The sequence below is a fragment of the Fringilla coelebs genome (assembly GCF_963513975.1).
Source record: "Fringilla coelebs genome assembly, chromosome: 3".
In the NCBI taxonomy this organism is placed as follows: domain Eukaryota; kingdom Metazoa; phylum Chordata; class Aves; order Passeriformes; family Fringillidae; genus Fringilla; species Fringilla coelebs.
The window spans coordinates 100,761,938-100,787,474 of NC_140030.1; the positions used below are offsets into that span (position 1 = coordinate 100,761,938).

The 25,537-nt window shown below is 40.0% G+C and overlaps 1 protein-coding gene across 1 annotated transcript; it reads right to left on the reverse strand.

Moving 5' to 3' along the window:
- Positions 1 to 969: 969 nt before the first annotated feature.
- Positions 970 to 25,279, reverse strand: HNRNPLL (heterogeneous nuclear ribonucleoprotein L like). The gene is made up of 13 exons (XM_084202849.1): positions 24,996 to 25,279; positions 16,548 to 16,666; positions 16,197 to 16,434; positions 12,892 to 12,977; positions 10,973 to 11,069; positions 10,815 to 10,887; positions 6,820 to 6,891; positions 5,103 to 5,320; positions 4,819 to 4,940; positions 4,001 to 4,202; positions 3,089 to 3,146; positions 2,876 to 2,974; positions 970 to 1,741 (listed from the first exon to the last, which is right to left on the reverse strand). The coding sequence occupies exons 1-13, from the start codon at positions 25,197 to 25,199 to the stop codon at positions 1,686 to 1,688; spliced, it is 1,644 nt and encodes a 547-aa protein (XP_084058975.1). The 5' UTR covers positions 25,200 to 25,279; the 3' UTR covers positions 970 to 1,685.
- Positions 25,280 to 25,537: the final 258 nt, after the last annotated feature.

The window sequence follows — 25,537 nt, forward strand, 5'->3', positions numbered from 1 at the left end:
AAGACCTGCCAAAGAGCAGCTGGTTTTCAGTTCCCAGTTCAGACATATTAAAAGCCTGATGTGAATACCTAAAACACCCATTAGCTGAAGCATGAACAAAATGGAGGTAGACAGGGAAAAAATGAATCGTTGATGAGAAAACCTGAAGGACATCTGACTCATTTTCCCTTGTATGATAAGGAATATTTGCCTTGAAATTAAGAATGGGGAAAATCCAGTCTATTGAAAGATGCGCAATGCCCACAGCCTGTAAACATCCTACAACATAACCTCTCAAGGACAAGCACTCTGCACAAATAATCTTGCATAAAGGATGGATATAGATAAAATCCATAAAGACAGAGCAAAGAAATTGTAGGAGAAAGCATAAAATAGCTGATAAAGTAACTTCTCATCTAAGAACAGAACTGAAATGAGCCCTCAGCAATCCACTGCAAATTCAGAAAGGAGAACACACACAGAGCCTAGAATAACAGCTCCCAAACGCCACTGCTTAGATTCCTCTTTCTGGGGGCTTAGCCCAAAGAAGACACAACTCCAGTTCCAGAAGAGAGGTTTCAAAGTACTGGGACAGAACAAATCATCTTCTCCAAAGTGAAAGATTTCTCACCTCATTAATTTCACATCACACAGTTACTTTACCCAAATCCCAATCTCATCTTAAACTACAGAGAAGCAAAGACTATTCACTCAATGAATTCTTTCATGGTCATAATAGATGTTTAAGGTAAATCAGACAGAAGAAAACATTGAATTAACTGTCCAGGTATGAAAGGATATGGTGGAGGCTTTCTTTTTGTTTTAACTACTTTTACCACCTTAGTTTCTATTGTGGTCCATGTTGTCAACCTCCCATGACTTTTACCATTTAGTATGTTATAACCACTGCTTTAAAAAAAGAGTCAAAAGGATATGTTAAACACCAAAGATTTAAGTTTAAATCATGGAAAATGAGGATGAACACATTGATACAGGCTTGCAATTTTAATTTTTAAAAGGCCCCTACGGTGGGACTAGCTGTAGATGGCATCATGCTAATGCAAATGGAAAATAGGATTAAAAAAAAAACCAAAACCACTTTAAATAAGTATGAATTCATACCATACACGTGTACATAATAATTTTCCACGCTAGCTCTGTTTGAAACTATAAATCAAGTCTGTACTACTAAAAGTTCAGTATGTGCAACATTAACCCAATCAAAGCATTTTATAAATACAAGCTTCTTTTTAGTATTGCAACATACTTCACTACTTAACATACTGAAAAACAAGTTCTACATTTAAAATTCTGCTAGAATAGTTCTATCTGCCAATTAAGACTACAAATGGAAAAATACTTGCTAATCTTTAACATTTTGAAAATGCAAATATATTTCATTTTTTTAAAAGAAACAATCTTTTTTATCCTACTGGTGCTTCTTTAGACATTTGAAGATACTACACTAACAAAATACAAACTTCGTAGTAAGCTTACAACATGTACTCCTCAGAGGCAAAAATAAAAAAAAATCTGGTTTGTATTTATGAAGGAACATCCATTTATTATAAAACAAGATAAAAGATATTAGAATTAAGTTGAAACAAGGCAACATTAGAACAACCACTTTAGAGCTTTGTGAACGAAGTGTAGTTTTTAACTTGCAAATCCAGGTGAACGTAGCTCTTAACATGCTGTCCTCTTCTCTATAAATGGGATGAAGTAGAGAAGCAAAGCTTCAAGGTGTAAGGGTTGGAGCCATCTGTGAGGAGACAACACAGAACACACTGTGGGCACAGCTCTCCTGCTGATTCACCAGTTCTGTGTGTTGCACACTCACACATCCACTGGGGTTTGCCTTTTTCACATTGAAAGAGAAAGCTTTTCTGCTGCTACCAACTCTCCAAACTGAGATAAAATTGAAACTGTGAACAGTGTGCTATCTATGCTATCTTCAAAAATATCCTGTCCCTAAGGTCCGTTATCAATAAGTGGACCAAAGGTGTGGGGGAATAGAAAAGATTTAACCTCTTAACACCTCACAGGGAGACAAACTTATAACAGTTAGGAGGAGGTAGTTTAAAATAATATTAGACACTGGCCTGGATTCAATGTTATGTCTGGGAACACCTGGAAAGATTCCATTTATTTCAGTAAACTATCCTAATTGTTCAGTGCAAATCTGGCCTATTGTGAACTTATTTAGCAGGTGAACTCACTCCACTCTATTCTTGCTAGTTTGGAGCTAAATTCAGCTTGGCATCACAATTTCTGGCTTCAAAGAGAACGTGCTACAGGAGCAGTAAATTGAGAGCAATGAGCTGAGTAATTTAAAGAATCAATCCTCTGTTCAAGACATTGCAGATTACTCTGTATTTATTGTGAAAGAATCACAGAAGGCTTTGGTTGGAAGGGATCATCTCGTTGGATCATCCCATTCCAACCTCCTGCCTTGGGCAGGGATGCCACACACTAGACCAGGTTGCTCAGAGCCCCATCCAGCCTGGCCTTGAACACTTCCAGGGATGGGGCAGCCACAGCTTCTCTGGGCAACCTGTGCCAGTGCCTCACCAGCCTCACAGTCAGGAAAATCTTCCTAACATCTAAAACCTAAATCTCTCTGAGTTTAAAATCCTTATCCTTTCTCCTATCACTATTTGCCCCTGTCAAAAGTCACTCTCCCTCCTTTTATAGGCCCACTTTTAAAGCACTGAAAGGCCACCATAAGGTTATCCTGGAGCCTTCTCTTCTCCAAGCTGAACAACCCCAGCTCTCTCAGCCTTTCCTCACAGGAGAGGTGCTCCAGCCCTCCCATCATTGTTGTGGCTACCAGAACCCTCAACTCCTTCTCCACAGAAAAAAAATTCCAGCAGTAAGATCAGGAAAATTTACTTACTTGGGACTCTTATCTGGTAGTGATTAAGTACAGTGAGAGCTTCCACTGCATCTGTCTTACATTCCCATTCCAATAGACCAGACAGTGTTTTGGCAGAAGCTGTCAAAATGAGAAACACAAACGGGAAGGAGGGGGATCAGTAACGTCTGACAGTGGAAACTCAGATCAAAACTGGAATCAAGGCACTTCCCAAAAAGGTCAAATTTTACTTACGTTTTGGGTCAAACACTTTGTATTTAATAAAGCTGAGAACTTCATGATCCTCACATAACTGTCACAAAAATAAAATAAGATATAAAGTTCCAGCAAAAGTGCACATAAACAAATTAGCAAAAATTCCAAGTTCCTGGAAGAGACACACAAAAAGGAAGATTCTGACTTTTTAAGAGAGTTTACAAGAATTTATGGCAAATAATTTAAAAAATATGTTTAGATTGGTAACTCTTTAGAATACCATTCTGTAGCATAAAAAACAAGGCCCCTGTAGCTGTGATATCACTGCTATCTCCAAAAACATATTAATATAATATCAAGTGCTCTTTTTTGGCATTCCTATCCCAATACAGTAGCTCTGAAGTTGTTCATACAAAGACACCACTTGGGAACCAGAGTTTACTTTCAGACAGAGTTGGAAAAATTTATTTTATTGAAATGAAAAAGAACTCACTGAACTGTCAGCAATCTTGCCACTGCCTCCACTTAAAGAGGCCCAGTATTGCATGTTTTAAGCATCCAGAGTTCATTTAGGATACAACTGTGCCAAGGGTTCTAGGTGCATGCTTGTCTCCATTCGAAAACATCCTAGCAGTCATTACAGGGAGTCAGTAAAGCCTTTATGAGTTGTAGTCCTAACTTTCATCTATTTGGCTTTATGTCTTTTCCCTTTCCTCCAAAAAAACCCCAAATTAAGCTCCTCAACTTTAAAAAAATATAAATAAATAAAATGGAAACAGTAACTTCAGAATTGTAAACATATCCAGATGGGCTATAAATATATTTTAAGGAACAGCTCTCTTCCAGTGCCTGTGCTACAAGTCTCCCAGTTACTTGTTTTTAAAAGCAGCACCAGGAAAAACAAGGATAGGGCCCAGAGAGCACTGCATGTCAGTCACTCCAAGTGCTTACCTTTACAAATGTTTCCTCAGTCACACACAGGGGAACATTGTAATAATGCAGCACACAGGAAGGTGGCTGGATGATGTTCTTGGATGCTTGGCCAGCACTGGTGAAGCGATTGTTCTTACTCATGGCAAAATCCTTGTAACTACTCGTGCCATCCTCCAGTTCAAATATCTGGCTTGGAACTACTGAGTGCTGCTTGGAAACACTGGAATTTAAGGATAAAATTCCTTAAATAATTGGGGCTATCATACTTTGCAGGTTATTATCTAACTAGAAAAGACCTGGTGTTTCTTTACAATAATTTGAAATAAATAAAGTAAGAGCATGATGGGTTGGATTTGACACCTTCCTTAAAAAGTACAGAAAGAATGGATAAGACACATTAGGGAATACAGTTTATCAGTGGCCAATCCATGTATTGACAATATGCTTTATGAATGTAAATAAATAAAACTATAAACAGTAAAAAATCAGAGTGGTTGGGGTTGAAAGGGACCCTAAAGATGATCTCCTTCCAATCCCCCTGCCATGAGCAGGAACAGCTTCTACTAGAGCAGGTTGCTCAAATCCCCCTCCAACTTGGCCTTGAGCACTTCCAGGGATGGTGCATCCTCAGCTTCTCTGGGCAACCTGTGCCAGTGCCTCACCACCCTCAGAGTAAAGAATTTCTTCCTAATATCTGACCTAAATTTCACCCTCCTTCAGCTGAAAGCCAAAATAAACAGTCGCAACAACGATAACAGAGTAGTGTGATATTGTCCCTTCGAAACCTCATTCCATCTGCCCACTGGTGGACTATTAATCTGATAAAACATATTTACCAGACATTGAGTCTCTTTCCAAATAACTTGACATTATTGAGATGTGTGACCGCTCTTTCTACAGCGTATTCATCACCCATTTCAACCAGTGCTGTGCCTGGAATAGTCTTCATAAATTTCACCTAAGACAGATAAGGGAAAAAAAATACGCATTGCAACAAAGAGCTCAACCAATAGTTTTATAAAACATTAGGATATATTTTTAGACAATCCTAGGCAAGGTTTTTACAAAGCATTTAAAAGAACTATAGCAGTTTCCAAGTTTCTAATCAATTATGCCTTACCTTCTCAATGTTTCCATACAAGCAGAACAGGTTGAATACCCTTGAGCAGTTCATCTTGAGCTGATGCAACCCACTAACCATGACAACTGACCCAGAAGGATTTCCACCGTGCATGTAAGAGGAGGATGCCTGTGGCAATGGGTAAGCAACGAGTTCAGGAGTGTCCCGAGATCCCATTCGGTACCGGCTTGGCAAGGGCAACAAAGGACCATGGGAGCCTGAGGAGATGAGAGACCATGTTTTTATGCTGTTTGAAATCATTTGCACTATTTAATCATGCATCAAAGCCCACATACATAATGTATATTTAAAGGAGGGGTAGAAGGTTACAGCAATTGCTGAAAAAAGATACTCCAGTAATTACAGAAATCATTATCTTCCCTGCAGCGTGCAAAATATTTGAACATAAACGTATCAGAGGAAATAATTAAAATCAACATTCAGAAATATTACCATCTAGTTACAGAGCTACATGGCACCAAGAAAGAATGTTACAAAGTCGGGATAACAAACCAAACAGAGTGAAACAGAGGTCAGGAGATGACACAGCTCTTTTTCCCAGAGACACGAGATTAAGTCAGAAGCCTGCCTGCCTTTCTACAAAATGCTCATTTGGAAGAAACAGGAATACTTAAACCTCCACACTAATGCAAAATGAAGTGGTCCTATTTTCCACTATAGATAAAGTGACAAGTTTCAGTGAAATAGACAATTTCTTTGTTTTTTTTCCTTTTAGTGATGAGACACTACTAGTAAGCAGTACCTCTCTTCATGGAAAATGTCAGTATTGCAGACCAAGGGGAGGATCCCTGTTTTTCTGAGACAAAAATAATGTGAAACTCACATAAGCCAAGTATAAAAGGAAGTTTTGTCTTTTTTTTTCCCAGCAAAAAGCAGTAATGACAGGGAAAGAGTGGTATAGGAGGAGATGGACACATTACTTAAGGTAGAAGGATGTATCAGAAGAATGAAAAAGAACATCACTGAATCAAGGTGGGACTTGGAAATGCTGGAGATTTGAAGAACCTTTGGAAAGAGTAGGTAGGATGTCAACCTACATTGTAAAATATCATAAGTACCTTTGCAAAGAAAGAAGCAAAACAAATCACATTGCACCTGACAGCTGAGAGAGTAACTAACTAGAAAAGTCACATGTGAGTGGGGACATTTGTTACTCCACCCTGAGGTCTTTGCTCAGCACATGAAAGTGACAGCAGACCTTGCCTTAGAGAGAGCAGTGGTAACAAACATAGTACTTTATAGCACTGATTCCAAAACATCATTCCTCTACAGTCACATAGCTGTACCTTTCCTGAACCACCTAAATTAGAAGTGCAGATGCCAACAATTCATAGCTTTGCATACAAAAACATCAGAACTCTCTGTCGTACCAAAGCACTGATCACACTATGTTGCCATTCTCTAGAAGAAAACTGCTTTCCCAATCCAGATATCATTTTCTACCCATTGCCAGGGTGATGGCAACTGAAAGGAAACTTTCTTCCAAGGAATAAACCTGTAGAGCTGAATGCTTTGGGTGACAGGAAGAGGTGAGGCAATGAGTGCACATGGATTTCAGTGAACCAGCAGTGTTTCAGTAGGCAGACTGACAGCACTGCTCATGCTGAAGGGAACCACAGACAAGCATTGATTAAATATGTAGAGTTCCACAAAGCATGTAAGAAATCATAACCAGCTGTCATCCTATGTTACTTACCATAGCCATCATGTCTAAAGGATGATGGGTGCTCTCCCAAAATAGCTTGTCTCTGCCGGCCCTTCCCTCTGTCTAACGTGGGAAGGGAAAGAAATCAGTTTAGTATGCACAACCAGGCACTTGATTTCTCCACTTAAGACACAAAGCTTCTAGTTAAGAAGTGAAAAAGTAATTTGAGTCCTTGTTAATTTTATAAACGATTTCTCATTCACTCTATGTCTAAAAATACAAGCTGTAGCCCTGGGACACCAAAATTAAAAGACTGCCATCTGTATAACAAATTGCACTTAAGTTGATTGGGGGCAGTGGCCAATGAGGAGATGCAGACATTTAAAGTTTATGGAGATACCCAATAGTTCTCCTAAACAGACATCACACATTAGTATAGAAAACACCATACAGCAGGATTTACCCATGTGTCTCTTAAAACAAATTTGAAATGCAGTACTTTTGAAAGACAGTACCTGAATCATAATATTAGCTTCAACAGCAACACATTTTCAAAGTGGGCTTCTTTCAAGAAGTTTCAGCATAAGCCAACAACAACCTGTATTACATGGTTTCATAATCAGTAAACAGAGAGCATTACATATGTGTACATATATATTTACAGAACACCTACTGATTTATGGGTGTGCTGAAAGGATTGTACATTGTGGCATTACCAGCAGCACATAACAGTTCAACTGAGGGAAAGCATCACTGAGTAATGCACTTACACAACAGTCAATCCTTTAAGAAAACCCAGTTCTCTAGGATATAAAGTTAAGCAAGGGGTCTACATTAATGGAGGGAAGCAGTGCCTCACAGCCAAAGCTGTATTTTCCAATCAGATCCATGCTGCATGACAAAAAATAAAATCTAAACTTCCAGATTTCTTTGTGGTAAGCAACAATTATTTTCTTACAATTAAAAAAAAAAAAAGCCACATTGAAAAGATGGGGCAAGGCATTTATCAGTTTACAACAATTCTCAGGAAATTTAAGTATGACTGCAGAAAAGAGTAACTCCAGCCCAGTGCAGTTGGAGATATTTTCCCCAAAACCAGGAACTATTTGGTTACACAACAGTGGCAGATGAAAACACATGGGGCCATTTCTGCTCAGGATCTCAAGGCCAGGTTCCAAGTCAGATATTTACTTTGGCAGTAAAATCTGAAGAGAGAGCAGTCCTGAATACTTTCAAATATATAGAAGAAAGATTACTATAGTCAAGTTTACTTTTCCACTCCCTTTTCAGGATAACAGCTCTGGTTCTTGGCTCTAAAAAGCAAATGAGCAGTCAGATCAAGTATTTTGAGCATTTAAACTGTACATAGTAATCATCTCTCAGAAAAATCAGTTTTGTAATTCCAATCTGTGAAACTAAGTGCTTTGAAACTGCCCACAGTAAAATATAGTCAAGAATCACATTCTTCAAATAAAGAATTCTGTGAGAAAATTTTGACAAGTATTTCCTCTTTGTGCTGGTGCAAGTCTCTCCTTGCCCCATGCTTATTCCTTCCTTGAACAAAGCCCCTGGATTGTGCCAGTACAAGTACTTGTGTAAACAAGCACTGAAACACAAGAACCAACCTGTGTTAAAAATAATTCTGAAAGGAAAGGTTCTTAATTATCTTCTTTAAGCTTGGGTTCCTTGATTTTTAGTTTGTTTTTACATCAGGTCCTTGAGTCACTGAGTAAGCTGGTATTACCACCAAAAGAAATGCTCCAAATGACAGTTAGAAATTTCTGGCTAAAGGCCAGCAGAATACTAAGTCAGGTGGGTTTATTTCATTCAATCTAATGCAATATGAGTTCACAGCAGCAGGCACTTGTTAGGAAGCTTACTTTAGTGGAGAAAGACTATGGGCAATTTATTACCATAAAAAACTAAAAACAGTTCTTAAAAGAAATATTAGTAAAACCCATTTCCTTCCTAACATTTGAAGGGCAGGTGTGAAAGTCTGAAAGGATTTATTGGCATGTCTGTCCTTGGAATGAAATTCCTTTGGGATAAGATCTTTGCTGCAGTGAGAGCCCTACAGCTCAGGTCACATTATGTTCAAAATCCAAATAGTGCTGTTGCAAGAGTGAGTTGAAGGACAAATACATAAACTCTTTCAAAGAAAACCCCAACTCCTTGATTACTTTTATGAGCAAAACTGCTCTAGATGCCTTTTTTGTCAAGTATATTTTACTGTTCATTCAACAATTTATATTCCCATTGTCCACATAAATGGATGTGGATCATTAGTAAATGAAAAATCATATTACATACAATATGTAAAGATTGAGATCGATAGATATATAAAATACAAGTCTAATTTTTTTTCCTCTTGTGTATAGTAGGGTGCTTATTTATAGAGAATAGAGACAGTAAAAAAGGAAAAACAAAAGAGCAGAGTTCTTGAAAAGAGCAAGCCACACCTATCCTAAGTTTTTCATATTCCACTGTTTGCTCAAGTTTGGGGAAGTTTCAGTTCATACAGTCATACCTATCTGCAGACCAATTACATAATGCATTTAGATGCACAGTGTTACAAGTCAGTCTCCAAACACTGCAATGATCAAAAGACACAAGGGTCAAATTAATCCTTCCAATTTTTCAAATTCAAACCTTTAGATTTTTTTTCTTGTCCTTGAGTTTCGTCAGAATCCCTTTTCTTTGACTCAAGATTTTGAGAAAAAAAAATGAATCCAAATACAAATAGTCATAATCTACAAGCTGCAACCAATACTGTAGCTCCCTTGTTAACTTTTTACAAGAACTTCATTTTGAAAAGCCAAGCCCTAAGTTTTTAGTTGTACAACAATTATACAAGCCCAGTGTCTCTGCAGAATTACTCTGAAAGTGCAAATCTCTTGAGACAGCCAAAGCCCTGGTTCTCATGTAGCCTTTGATAAGTAGATATTCTATCTTGGTCACATTGTCTTCACTTTTCTAACTTTACATTGAACATATTATTGTACATAGGTTACTGAACACTGCACTCAATAGTTACAGATTTTTGGTTATTTTTAAATAAACACTTAACAGGAGTTAGGCTAGACAGCAGTTTGACTGTACATATATAATCATAGTTTCCACTGACATGAGTTAAGCCCTGAGAATTTTACAGCTGAGTACTCAAGAGACAGTATGCCTGTACCAATTATGGATCTCCCTATTTTATTACTTAAGTATAGCTGAGGGGAGTTACTGGTATTGCACTCAGTTCCAATTATCTGCATATAAGGATTGAACTTCCCTACTACTAAACAATATTTTACATTGTTAAGTCTGAATGCAACTCTCACATACAGCAAGTAATAAAAAGATTACAACGTCAATGATATCAACAAAAGGTTCTTAATTTTGTAGGTTCTCGATTTTTCAATGGTAATTTTAAGGGAAATAAGACCAGCATACATACAAACTTGAACAGAATGGGTACAGTCTATCATGTTTTTCATCCCACACAAATCTGAAGTACTGAAAATGTCCTCCTTTAAAAACTTGTGGTGGTGGTGCATGCAGTATGCAGACATGGTGAACTGCAAGTCTGAGGTTTTTCAGAGGGTTTTTTTGTTTGTTTGGGTTTTTTTTTTGCTGATGCCGATGTGGTGCATGATGAAGTGTAGAGTCAGCCTGCTGAAGTCCTCTATCCTTCTTAATGCCTTGTCCAACATAGGGGAAAAGAGTCCTTTCGAAGGAGAAGCAGTGTGCAAGTTTGTAGTTTATAAGGAATAGTCTGTGCCAGGTTTCCTCTCCTCCAAAGAGAGAGAGCTGCTTGGAGAAATGCAAGTCCTTGAGAACTGCGAAGGTGCTTGGAGGTGTGGGCTCCTTGTTGCACTAAGTGGCTCAAGCACACGGCAGTAGGGGGCACTAGGGCTCAGGGTTAATTCCCTGCGGTGGCACAGCCTCCAGCAGCACTGGCCTGCTTTGGAAGGACTGCTGCCACACAGCCTGACCACGTGTGAAGGGCTGGCATTAGTACAGTCAAACAGCTACAGTGAAAATGGATCAGAACCTACCTCGGCGGCCCAGATATGGCTTAGTGTAGTCCCAACTATCGTTGTCGTTCCTAATGACATTAAGTCGAGTTGGCTGTTCAAATAAAGTAAAAGAGGTTAAGCCTTGACTACATGTATTTTTTTTTGGAGTAAAATTAAAAGACAAAGTTAAGCATTACCCTTGCATATTCAATTTTTAGTGTGCAGCATCCTGCATAGATATCCGCTCCATTGAGTGCAGCCTTTGCCTTCTGGGCACAAAACACTGATTCAAACATACACATCATGTTAAGGATCTTTTTCCCCAGGTGTCTCATTCACGTCTCTTTTATCTGATAGGGCCTTTTTACTTTTGTAGCCTGCAGGTATTTCACTATTGTATACACTACAAGAACTCCAAAGAGACTTATCACAGTAGTTATTTTACATCAAAAGGATTAAGTGTACACCCTTTTTAATTCATTAGCCAAAAAAACCCACATAACTAAAAGAGAGACTTGGAGTGAACAAATACTCATCTTGCCTAAAAAAAAATAAAACAGGCACATGCATGTACCAGGCTCCAACACCCAGGTTATTTCATATGCTGCTCATACTCCAAGATTAGTTTTGTGATTAGCAGAAAAATGTGCCTGAGCCTTGGCACATCACAACCCATGACCTCACCCATACTCAATAATATATGGCGTCAGAAAGCCTGAACTTTGCAGCAGAACAGACCTTTTGCACCATCTCTTGATATAATTTAGTGACATTTTAGAAAAAGTCCTACACAACAGAATGTGCCTTGGTTTTTCCACATTCCTGCAGCCCAGCTTCTTCCAAAGTGATGCAGGTTCACTGAGGAACTTAAAAATTAGGAAAGTTAATCTTCCCACACCTATAAGAAACTGGAACTGGAGAAATAATGGGTACTTCAAGTAGCATTTAAATTTGAGCAAATTTTTGAACTTTTCAGATAAGGCTTGTCTCGAAGCTCACTTTCCTTGCCAACCCCAACTGTTTACCTTGCTGCTGCATTACCTCACTCACATTTGTGAGTTTTCTTTCAATTGTTGGCTGGTTTCATTTTCAATAAAAGGCATGTTACAGAACTTAATTCAAAGGACATAAGGATGGCAGTTTCTGAGTGCATGCGGGACCCTCCCCACAACTTCCCTAATCTCTCACAAGATGAAGAATAACCCCCAATTGTGCAAGTCATCTGATGGGACAATTCCATTTAAGAAAACTTAACACACACTAAGTCAAATTATTGTCTATTAGGACACACAGTTTAAGTTTTCTACATGGATAAAAAGCAATTTGTTTGAGTTAATAGAAGATAGGTCGTTCCCTTTGCCTAAAAAATCATCAAGGCACCCATCACATTGATAGTATCTGGAATCACAAAATAATGCCAAATAATTTGGCAAATTTTGTCCAGATAACAGTTAAAAAATGGATGTAAATGAAGCTTTAGGAAGAGGGCTGTCAGAGTTCCATAAATTAAGGCCGAATCATATCAGACTTTGGACTTCATAAACCACAGCAACACACCACAATTCTGAACATTCAACCCAAGAACAAAGCTGCAAATAGAGTCAACAGTAGGATAATAGAGCAGGGAATTTCTTCAACACATGATGCCCAAGAATCAAGGTCAAGGATGCCTAAGTTGGCCTTTGCTTTATGAAGTCAAAATAGTAAGACAAGCAGTACATACTGGGACTATTTTAGAAGAGTCTGAAGAAGACAAATTGCATCTCTGCAATCCCTTACCCATTTCTTGACTATCAACACAGGCAGAAGCCATGAAAGTTTTGTGTAGAAATGTGCATATAAGGGGTTATCAAATCTGTGATATTATTCATATCTGCAATTATTAGACCCAGGGGACTATAAACATGTTTATCAACCACTGTTGACAATGCCATTTTCCTAAAAAGATATGTGCAAGTACTACTTTTCTTATAGACATACAAAAATTAGAAGTTATCATGTCTTACACAGAAATTAAGAAATTATTTGGTCTCAAAATCACATGGTATTTTATATGGTAAACCAATTTGGAGTCAAAAACCTACAGCAAAAAAAAAATCACACTCAAAAAGGATATTCAACCATGGCTTGTATTCCATTTCTCTTGAATATAACAATGCGCTGAACTTTTCCAACAGGGTTGCACACAGTGTACAAAACATCCTAAGGAAGAAGAAGAAAAAAATTCTAGTCAGATGTGAAATTCCAATCACTTTTGGTCCACAGAACATTCTCCTGCAGTGGCCTTTAAGTGCCAAAGATCAAAGAAAAGGCTTGTTAACTTTCCATTTCTTATTTTCCCCTCTACAATCAATACATTCATGATTGGCATTTTTATCAATCAGTATACTACAGGCAATCAAATCTTAAAAACAGGAAAAGACCTCCATAAGTAATACTCAAAAAAATACTGGTTTAACAGTATCTTCAACTATGTCAAAACCCAGTAAATGCATCCATGTCTCAAGCTCTGCTACCTTTGAAGCACTGTCCTGCAGTAGTTCTACCACAGCAGAGAGACACAGCAGAGAGACACAGCAGAGAGACAAAGTGACACTTGTAGTTGTAACACATTTTGTAGGTTTCCAGCAGCTGAGCTCATGTTCTTTTTCAAAGAGTAATGGGGAATAGCTCAAAATGTAAACTTAGCTTATCAAAATGAGAATTTCAACAGTTTTCATCCACCTGAAGCAAGTGGGTGCTATGCTCCTTCCTTTCTTTTTATCTAAACAAAATACCTCCAGAATTATCATTCCAAGGTTTTGGTGTACATACTCAGGTTTATTTGGGAGTCAAGAGGGAGAAATAGCAAAGGAAGTAGGTATAATATTTATTATTATGTTTTACAGAGTAGAGGAGCAATTGGGAGGCAAAGGAGTAGGGGGCATGTGGATTTCTTAAAACTAAAACAAACACAGCCCACACAGCCTGAACCCATAAAAAAATAACACCTGTGAGATCATTTACAGCATACTTGGCAGCACAAAAGGCTACCCACCATCTCTCCTGTTTGGGAGAAAAGATTCCTAGAAACTTTCCAGCTCCAGGTGACATTAATTTTCATATGACTTTCCTTCATAATTTATCGCTCAAAAAATTTATTCACAACCACTTAATTAAAACCAAAAAAATTGTCTTTCAAAACACAAGGTCTACTCAAAACCTTATAAGTGTCATTAGCCAGCAGTCACACAGACAACTGGATTTTTAAATTATATTTCATAATTCAGCTACTTTATATTACCAAATCAATCAAGTGGTTCACCAGACACAGTAATGAGGGCTATTTATTAAGAATTTAAGCCCTTGTATTATATACATACTAGAATATCAGAATTTCAGTTGCCAAGGTACACCACACCTTCCTCATGCATGTGGGAAAGTTTCTTTGAACAGACAAATCCCTGAAAAAGTTCTGCTCACAGGTAAGGAAACAACGAAACTGAACTTCAAAGACCTGTACACGATATCTTGGGCAAAACTCTTCAAAACACCAACACCCCCTATCACATGGGGATGAAAAGCAATTAGGAATTAATTACAGTTAATTTGCCCTTCTTGCCCTTTGCTGTTAAAGCCCTCAAAAAAACCAAAAATGTTTTGAGAGAGAGAAGTTGATCACAATTGCAATTTTAGAAGAATTTTGCTTCTGCCACAAGAGGCCTTTGAACCGACCAATTTCTCTCCAAAAACTCCATCTTGTTTTGAAAGTAAAGCTCTTAAAAACTTTACAACAGTTTACTGCAGGTATTCAGACTTGCCACTTAAAACTGGTTGCAATTTTTCATCTCTTTTTTCTAAGTGTAGTTCAAATTTAAGAAGAGTGTTGAAGAGGAAGAAGTAGTATTGGGCGTTGTGTCTTTTTTTTTTTTTTTTTTTTTGAGAGGGAAGAATGTTTTGCTGATTTTTGTTTTCTGTTGTTGGGGGTGAGTTTTTTTAATAATGCAGACTTTGCCTGAGGCATTCTTAAATTAACTAGTTTTTAACCCACTGGACAAGTGCAAAATTTGTATTTTTCTCACCACATTTTTAGCTGTTATGGGCACAGCTGCTCTCCCCAGTTGCTGTGACTATGCTGCCTTCAATGAGCTCTGCTGCTTGCCAGGATTTCTGGAAATCTGCCTGCTCCCAGCACTCATTTGTAAATGCTAAAGAAACAGCTGGGGGCAGTGGGAAGGAAGAGGTTAGGGGTGGGTTGTTTGTTTTTAAAAGAGCTACTGTGCCAGAGGCTTCATCCTCAGAATTCCCATGGAATTCTCCTAGCCCAGAACCAGGCTTCTGCTCCCAGTTTCTTCAAGCATCCACCTTCAACTGAGCAGCTCATGCAAGGCAAATTTAAAATGCATGAATGAAACAGAGTTTCCAAAATTTGTATTACAGTCATGTGCAAAGAATACTTTAATTCAGTCAGTGGATTTGTTCACACAGCTCAGAGCAAGTTTGTTTTTAAACACTAAAAACAACTCATACCATGGCATGCTTTTCTACAAAGAAAATTGACAGGAAAAACAAAATTCATCACTCACTGATAAATCAACAGACAAAAAGCTACTGATACTCTCAAGACAGTGAAGCAGAAAGCATGATGTGGAACTGACTACTTGAGTAATTTCAGGAACACAGTTGCAGTCAATTTGCTCTCATAATATACAGCACATTAAATAAAACTTGATGCTTTCATTAAGTTACTTGGTTCCACACACCCCAAACACTTTGACTGATCCATACCATCCTACATCCCTAAGAAAAGTGACTCATATTTGTATCATAGTACACAAATTTTTTTTTCCCTGAAATACTTCATTGCAATTTAACATCTACTATAAAATCTCCAATGAAAAATATAAGCATTTAATGCATGATAAAACATAACTGCTTAAATAACAACAACAACAAAAAACCCTGTGTCTTAAAAAACCATGTACACATGCCATTAATAAATGGCAATAAATTAGAATGCAAGTGTATAAATGGTACAACTTGAAATACTAAAAGGAAAAATATGTTGGCCCAAATAAAGGTAAGGAAGATTCCATCAAACTGGAGTTGATTGTCAGAAGATAAAGGTTTCACCTTTCCACAAAGGGAATACTTAAGAAGGACTGCAATAAAATAACCCCTCCCTACTGTAAAAAATCCTTGCTCTTTAAACATACACCACTCAGAGCCTAAAGGCCCAATAACAATCTTGATGTTGCGGCAACACATTTGGAGAGATTCCAGAAGCATGCAGCAACTTAAACATTTCAAAATCTTCACTTCTAAAGTCTTCAAATGTATTGCAAGTCATCTGTAGGAGACTGAATTGTCTTTATTTAAGAACATGTGTGCTACCTATGTGAATATACAAAAAAATAAACAAAAGAAGAACACAAAACATACCACGGTAATTGGGTAGAGAGGATTCTGAATTGACAACAGGAGAACTTTATTCCCACCGGATGGGTCATCAGTGTTCCCTGGCCGTGTGATCCTCTTGCTTGTGGAATAGTTGAAGAAAGCCTGCTGCCCAGCAATGTACACAGGCTCATCTGCTGCAAAGGTCACACATTTCTTTGCACTCTCCACATTTTCAAACTCCACCAGAGCCTGGCGCTTGAACGGCATCATCATGACATAGCTGGTGAGGGAAACATCACAGTAAGGTTTCCTGCTCACTCAAAACAGCTCCCAGGTCCCATGATGGTCATTTATGACATGTTTTTCTCCAAACCATTCCTAAAAAAGACATACCATATGGTTCCAAACTTCTCAAGAGCTTCCACGAGATCTGCTTCCACGACAGATTCACACAGCCCTCGGACATGGACAACAGGAGAAACAGAGACTTTGTGATGACTTCCCCCGGCATCCTAGCAACAAATTTAAAATTCATTTAAAAATTCATTTTAAAATTCAACACAGAGCAAGGAACACTCCTATCATTAATTAAAATTAAATACTTGGTAGACACTACACTGGGTCCAGAAGCAGCCATCTAAATGCACAATCTAAGCAAGTGTTAAATAATTTAACTTTTGTTTCCAAACAGATTGCCAAGTCCAGTTGCTGAAGTCTACTTAAAATAAAAAGCTTTTCTGATTTAATTAATCTGTTTGCACACACAGAATTTTTCTTGTAGTAAAAAAAAGCAGCCATTTAACACTGATTGAATTGCAGGAGGTCTTACACACACCCTATTCATTAGGAGCATTAAAAAAAAATTAGGACATGTCTGACGGCTAAAATATTTCTGACATTCTGCTTGCTGATGCAGGAATTTTTTTGAGACAGGCTGGGAGAATAAAAAAGCAAGAACAAACGAGGGCCGTCCCCCATTGTAAACTGAACACAAATTGAGTATTTTTCCAACACTCCACAATGCAAGAAAATGCCAGGTCTGGATTATGGTTGAAATAAACCCAACCTCTCTTTTAATTCTGAACACACACTTTTAAAAACTCACAGTTCTGTACATATGGGGCTCTTTTCACCCCAAGGCTGACTACTATTAATGGATCCAGACATCATACATTAGCACACAGAGTTCCCACCATAAATATTTTTCAGAGCTACTTTCAGACAGGCTCAGTTCTGTGCAGCTGAAGAATGTGGGCTGGAATCAGCTTATCTTTCCATGAAAACCCTGAAGTAAGGCTGAAATTTACCTTAAATATTCTAGGACACAGAGGGAAAAAAAAAAAAAGCCAATAATGAGAGATGATCAAAAAGATATTAGAGATAATAAAGGGCACACTAAAATATACTGCAAATACCCAGCACACAAATTTCATATTTGTAAGAGCAGTGTGAAGTTGATGTACTCAAATTTAGTGACTACATCAATGTGTTCCATCTAACAGATCAAGTCTTGTTGATTTGTCACTTAAGCAGCAGCACAACATCTTCTGGAACATGAGAGAGATTCTCATTTGTAGCACAAAGGAGCATTGAGCTCCAATAATTAAGTAACCACAATGACTGCTACTACTGTTAGACATTCCTCTCTTCTCTGTCCATTTGAACAACAGATGCCAGGATAAAACACATTCCAGATAACTACAAATTGAGTTTTGTGTGTTTAACTCCTGTGGTTCCATGTACAGTTATCACTGAATAATTACAGATTTTTTCCTTTAAATCAAGGATTTGACCATTCTGTTTGAATCAAAAGCCAGCACTTCAGGCTTCCTCAGATGTCAGAACAATCAGCTGTGTAATATTTTAAGCTTACCTTACATTTTATTTGTTTGCAATACAAAAGCATTTTATGTGGCAATACATTTCTTTGAATAAGAACTGTGGCAATGCTGAGAAAACTCCACTAGCGATATTTGTATAAGTTACCTTGTATCCTGAATCAATCAGCTCCAGTGTACAGCAGGAGCAGTGATCAAAGGAGTCAGGAAAGGTTAATACTTTGAACTGCAAATGCTTAGGCAATTGCAGAAGGAACAGAACTACAGAGAGATTTTATTTTCAGATTGTATGTTCTTAACCCACATACATACTTTTCAAAGCTGAAAAAAGCACCTGAGGAAATCTTCAAGAGAAAACTAACAACAACCACCACTTTTTCCTGCAGACCCTATTACTCTAAGATGTTGAAATAACAGGCACCTTTATTTACAGTCTACAGAACAATCAAAAATTATTACATCAATTATTCATTGCTCTGCATGCTTGCTACTATATTAAGACCCCAGTTAGTGCTAGGGGGATGCATTTTCCTTTTAGGTTTCTTTAATATACTCAAGAAATCCCATCTAATATTATTTGTGTCTAATCACATGGTGAATACAAGCAATGATTTACTCATTGAAGCAGACTCACCACAAGGAATAGTTACCAGCAACCTAGTACTTGCTACTTACTACCTTTTTGAACTAATATCTCCATCAATCACATCAAGCTTTTCAGAGAATGGACACTCAGAAGAGTATTTCTCTCTCCCTCCCCTTCCCAGCTCAAACTTCTGGTTTAGTTTCAGTTCATGTTCCTTTGTTATGCACATCCCTTTGTATTTTTATCTACTAGCAAGTACTAATAGGTACAAATCTTCCTAATAGTGCAAATTCTCTCAAAAGTTAAGACTTTTACACTTGCATCTTCAAATCCTTTATGCATGAGTTACATGGACATGTACTGGTGTCTGCATTTCTGCAAAATATCAACTCATACAAATTTTGCTTTCTGTTATCATTAAAGCAACCTTTGGCTTTCCAAACCCAATTTCCTTCTCCCAGAATACCATACAGAAGACATTCTTTTAGCAAGGTTTAGCAAGAGATTTAGAAAGTACCAAAACCTGCCATTATAGCAACCTGTGCAGAAGCTCCAGAAGCATTGAATAAAAAAAAAACCCAAAACAAATAACAGAAAAACAACCCACCCATACCCCCCCCCCCCCAAAAAAAAAACCCAAACCCAAACAAGTGATATCTTGGCGACTTGCCACGAACTTAAAGACTTACCTACAGAGAATTTCAGAACTACTTTTATTCACATAAAACCACTGAGGTGGCCAAATCAGAGGGTCTGTGCTTTACTCCAAATAGTTTCTAGCCAGCAGCAGTGAACAGCAGCACAAGAACCAAGCACAAATCAGTCCTGAGCCAGGAAGCCTCAAACTAACATTCACATAGCACATGGGCTGCTGAAGGATGGGGACATGTGCCACAGGTGCAAGAAAAGTCTCCACAAGGGGCAGACACATATTATTGTCAAACAAGTTTTGCAGCTACAAAGCTGCAGTATCAAGCAAATCTAGAATGATCCTGGATTTCCTCTATGAGGACAAATAAAATCACCAGACCACTTGAAAAATCAAACGTGTCTGAGTGTAAAGTGCACAGCTAAGGTCAGAACATTCACAGCTCATCCAACTGCTGCTGGAATTTCTCCCCAGAGAAAAACAATGCAGGATTCTGACCAAGATCTCACAGCTACTGTGTCTTGAAAGCTCCATGTGCTACAGTTGGCACACAGACAAAGGTTACATCAAAGCATCTGCTCACACACTGACTAACAACCACCAGTATTTCTCTGCCTACAAAGGAGTCTTTCAGTAACTCAGCTCCCACGAGAGCACAAAAGCTCCATGCAAAACTCCAACACCACACTTGCACTCCACCAAAGCCAGGAGAACAGAGTAGCCAATGTTACAACTGTACCATTAATACATACATACATACATACATACATACATACATACATACATACATACATCTTAAGAGGATTTAAAAGCTAAATACTAATTTATTGAAGAATCATTAGGCTGGACAGAAAATGCAGTTAATTTAAAGAGATAATGGAACAGACTTCCTGCTCAAGACCAGTAACAAGGACAGAAAAGGTTTCCCTCAAGAAAGAAACCAGGAGCATAAAAATCCTTACCCTGAAACAAACCTGAGGCACAAAGGGAAGCACTGACATATCCAAGCAGATAAAGTACAAACAAGTGACTTCACATACTTAAGACTGCAACAGAAGCAGCTTCAAAGAATGGCTGTGGCATTTTAACATCCATTTTTTTGTGACCTACATACCTCTAGACAACATTTGAAACATATCAATGGTTTCTTGCCAACCAATTACAGTTTGCCATTCCAAAAAGGAAGAAAGTCATCATGGGCTGTACAATGCCTGTCTTGCTCATCAACTCCAGATTAGAATTTTCTCACCGTTTGCACAAAAATTCATCCTTTATCCTTTCTCCAGTCAGACACATTCGGTATACTCATATTAGCCCTATTAATTTGTACTACCTTTTTTTGAGTATCTGCTTCTTTGTCTTTCACTATTTACCTCCTCCATCTCTCTTTTTTCCCCTCACTGCAAAAGGATGGCACTTCTCCTTCATATTCCCTCTGCCAAGTACCTAAATATACTCTTATTTAGTTTCTCACCTTTTAGATTATCTTAATTCACTCTCAACTTTCTCCTCTCTCTGCATCCCTCTTAAATGGTCTGAAATTTGTTTTACAGATACAACAGAACTGGTGGTGGGTGGGGGGAAGTGTCTCAGAAGAAACAAGCAGACAAGCCTAAGTTAAGGTTCCACGGCAATGGAAGAATGTATCACTTTTGTATATCCTGGATTTGTGCTTTTTTAATTGTTGGTGGTTGGTTTAGGGGCCTGGGGGGCAGGGCTACACAGAAGAGGGGGGTTAAGATTAATCACACCCCATATTCTGGAAGGTTACCTGGCAATTTAGTTTTGTTTTGGATGAGGAGTTTAGGTATCATTTCTCTTTGTTTAATGCATCTCTACCACTGTGTCCTTTCAACAATTTCAACTGCTACAAAAAGAATGCCTGTACTATGACCCCTTCTGTTAACTCTGAATTTGACCTGAACTGGCCAGGTATTTGGACTCTATCATTGTCCCAGGTCCCTTCCAACTTAAACAGTCTATTTTATTTTCCTCTCTGCTCGTGACACTCTGAATATCCTTAAAAATATATAAATAAATAAAACCAAGCAAACATCATCCCAAATCAAAACCCCACAAAACACAACATCATCAGGAGATTCAGCCTGAGATATTGGAAGAAGAACCAACCTGAAGGTAATGTTTCGGATTTTTTTTTTTTTTTAAGGAGGACAAAGGAGGGAAGATGACTTACATTTACTCAAAACCAGCTTCTAGGACAGAGTTCATTAAAGAAATGGACAAGTCAGTGCAAAGTAGGTGAAGATCTGAACTCACTGCATTTCTGCCTGTGCTAGACACAAGCAACTGAGTTGCAAAGAGAGCTGCTTTCCATTTAGCACCCAGGGGGTTTCAACAGAGTGGCTGAGAAGCTGCAAGATCACATGCCTGTTTTACCTTGCAGCAGCTGATAGCTCTGTTTGTGTATTCAGACACCACATCTCACTTCCCCAACTGTAAGAGCAGGGATAACAGATCTTCCTGACTTCACAAGAATGCTTAGCAGTAGGTATGTCAGAGACAGTGAGGGAGGTGAGTGCTACAGGTGGTACAGATATGACATCAATCCATAGAACCAGCATTTAAGGGAGGAACAGGGGATGGAGCTGAAAGGACCTCAAAATTCTGTTAAACAGCCCACATTATCCCAGTGTCCTCACCCTCTGCTACACTGCAATTCTGATTCCCCTGACAGGGCTTCACTACCACTCAACACTGCTTCTGTAAAGGTCATTCTTCCAAATCACACTCTCTCCCACTGAATACGTCTGCAGGAACACATCCTGCTCCTTCCCTGGTCAACATCCTGGTCTGTTCCTGGCTCCTCAGCCTGGAGATGAGCCATGAAGGAGAGGGTACACCTCTGGCTTACAAGAAGTCTCCCCACAAGTGGGAAACAGAAAAACAAAGAGCAAAATAAATGTTGGATTCTCTCTGGATCTCGCATAGAGATTTCTAGGCACCCTTTTCAAAAAAATCAAACCAAAACGAGCCCCACAACAACAAAAGACACAAAACAAAACAAAACAAACAACAACAAAAAAAAAAAAAAAAAAAAAAGAGGAATGAAGGGCTTCTTCAGCCAAATGCAACAATCCCAGAACAGGAAACTGCCACAATAATAAATACAGCCCAGGAGGGTGACCCCACCAACCTGCCAGAGGAGTCCTAGCACAAAAGACCTTTTATACAAGGGCATATAACCCATATGAGTTGGGTTAACTGATACAGTTTAGTACAGTTGAGTACAGTTGACTGATATTTCAGTGCATATGTGAGGGAAAAATAAATTAAAATAAAATAAAAAAATAATTAGAAAAAAAATCCCACCCAACAAATCATATGGCTGCCAGACTCATATCACTCTTTACCCTGATCATCCACTCCTTATCATCATTTCACCATCATTTCCCATTTCTCCTCCTAATTCCCCATTCACTATAGTTCCTCCTACTTATTTTTCTGCTCTCTTCTGAGGAATCCAGGACACTTACACTTCTTCCCTCGTCTCAGCCTACCTTCATCTTGTATGTCTGAACCACATACAACTTTTATAAGCTGAGAACATTTCCCTGCAGAGGAATCAGCAAGATACATCACAGAATACATAAGTTTCCTGCACATTTTTGTATTTGTTAGAAAGAAAAAACCATGAAAATTCACATTTACTAACTCAACTTAATAGAAGTTGGCATTTTGCTATTAAAAGCTTCACATAAAATTACTAACAAAAGCACTTGGTCATTCACTTTTCATATCTCCATTTGATGTTACAGCTTATGCTTAAGAAACCAGTTCCATCTCTAGCATCAAGACAACTCCTGCCTCCCCAACACTGAATCTGTGAATAGTTTTGCCAGTAAATTGTCAATGACACTGTCAGTGACACAACCAGCTGATGAAAACCCCTCATATTCTTGACTTGCTACACATTTGTTTCAGTTTCTTTACTCACAAGCCTCAGCACATGCCATACTTGAGATGCAAAAGGTGAAGTCACATACCCCATGGTGCCATTACCATGAAGGGTAAACTTGAAAAAACTGAGACATTGAGATATCGTGACGACACTCTGAGCCAGAGCCCAGAAAGAAGGAAAAAGAGACATATAAGAACTAGTTGATTTCATAAAGGTGCAGAAAAGAGGAAAGGCAAAAGCAGAATTTCCTTTCTACTTGAAACACTCACTACGTGGCGTTCAGCTCTCCTACATGACAAACTTTCCAGATAACTTAAGCAAGTATAAGGATTTCTTTCAGCACTGGCCTTTAAGACAGAGCACATTACTAAGTCTTGACTGCAACAGAAATGACGCTCTGTCACAAGAAACTTGAGAGTTAAAACAGTTCTCTTCGGAAATTTATTTTGTAACAGTTTATCAGGAAACTTTTGTAATAACGTGCTGCTTTGGGCTAAGGTAAAATTAATTTTCTCCACAGTAGTATGGGCAATATTTTGGATACGTGCTCGAAACAGTGTTGATAATACAGAGGTTTTCCTTCCTGCTGAGTAAGAATAAAGGTTTTCTCTGCTTCTCCTGCGGCTCCACATGTGAGCACAGCCAAGACAGTGACCCCAAGTGACCTAAGGGATATCCCAGACCCTATGAAATCCCACTCAGCACATAAAGTGGGGGAAGAAGAAAGAAGAGCAGGATTTTCCTCACCTGTACCCTTTTGATTCCCTCCCCCATCAGCTGGGCAGGAGTCAGCTGCGCAGCGCTTGGTTGGAGAGGGTTAGAGAGGGTTAGACCACGGCAATAAATTTAGCAGGCACCTTCTCTATCAGTAGATTTAACTGATAGAGAAATGAGAGAAATGGTAGCAGCAAATACTCCCTCATGAACTCATCCCAGTGATAAGCAAGTTCATTTTCACAAATCACAAAACAAGCTTTGATATTAAATCAATGTTTTCTTGATTTGGCTTATTCAACTAAGAAACAGAAAGAGCCATCAAGGAGAAAAATGGTTGTAATCAGATGGACAATTAGTTAGATAAGGAATCAAACAGTAGACAGAAAGGTCTGGTTAGCTCAAATTTATGGGTCAAGGACTACGTTGATACTTAGATGCAAATTCACGAGAAAAAGGTACCTAGCAAAAAAAAAAAAAGTGAACCATCGTGCTCATAGCAGTGGGAGGGAGAAAGTAGAATTAGAAATTAATTTTAAAAGGAGGCAACGGTTTAAGATCAGCCTTATCGCCGTGTGGTGCCAGACACAAAGGTAGAAGGGAGGATGAAAGGAACGCTCGGCCGCGGTTTCAGCCCCCGCCGCCGCCCCCCCCGCTCGGTGTTTCTATAGTTACGCTCAGCAACAGGGCCGGCACTAAACTTGCAATGGCGATACCCCGAGAGGCGCCCAGCTGCCCGCGGAACAGGGGCAATCCGTGAGCTCCCGAACCCACACCCCTCACACCCATCCCTCCCTCAGGCTGCCGGCTCGGCCCATGCCCGCGGGCGGTGAGGAACAAGCGCACGCCGGCGGCGGGCAGCACGGAGCGAGGACCCGGCCGGGAGCCCCCGCCATTCCCACCCCGCCGGAAGCGCCTCCATGCCTGGGAAGCGGGCAGAGGGCCCCGACCCCGGGAAGGCCTCGCTGCCGTGGGAAGCCCCCCCGCCCCTCCCGAGCACGGCCCCCTGCCCGCGGAGCAGCGGCGGGGGCGGTCGCGGCCTCGCCCGCGGTAGGGGCGGGGCGGGGCGGGTCCCCTCCCCCCGCCGGCAGCCTGAGGGGAGCCGCCCCCTGCCCGCCAGCCCCGCGTCTCTCACCCCGCCCGAGAAGCCGCCGCCGCCGCCGCGCGATGCGGGGGGCTTGTCCCGCCGGCCTTCGCTCTCCTCCGCGCCGCTGTACTCGATCTCGCCTTCCTCGGCAGCGGCACTGGGCTTCAGCCGCTTGGCCTGGCTCTCGTAGGCGCCGTCTTCCTCCTCCTCCTCTTCCTCCTCATACCGCTCTCCGGACGACGGCGACGACATGTCCACGGGAGGGAAGGGGCTGCCGGCGGGGGAGACGACGCGGGAGCAGGGACGGAGCCGACGGCGGCACCGAGCCCGAGCGATGCTCTGAGCCCCGGCCCCCGCACACGGCCCGCCCCGCGCCGGCACACGGCCCCGCCTCCCCGCCCGCCACAGGCGCCGCGATTGGCTCCAAGCCGAGGAGGGTACGGGCGCGCCGCGACGATTGGTCTTTAGGCGTGTCCATCAGGAAACGGAGCGGTTCGATTGGACGGGGAGCGCGCCCGTCACCGCACTGTGGGGCCGCCTCGGCCGCGCCCCCTCGCCGCCGTGCCTGAGGGCTCGGTCGGGGGGAGGCG

What these genes read in the sequence shown, in the direction of transcription:
- HNRNPLL (XM_084202849.1), bottom strand. Translation starts at nt 25,199, where the DNA reads ATGTCGTCGCCGTCGTCCGGAGAGCGGTATGAGGAGGAAGAGGAGGAG. An exon ending in GAGAAGTTTGGAACCATATG is followed by an intron (nt 16,435 to 16,547) that starts GTATGTCTTTTT and finishes TTCCCTCACCAG; the next exon opens with CTATGTCATGATGATGCCGT. An exon ending in CTTTAGACATGATGGCTATG is followed by an intron (nt 5,321 to 6,819) that starts GTAAGTAACATA and finishes TCATCTCCTCAG; the next exon opens with GCTCCCATGGTCCTTTGTTG.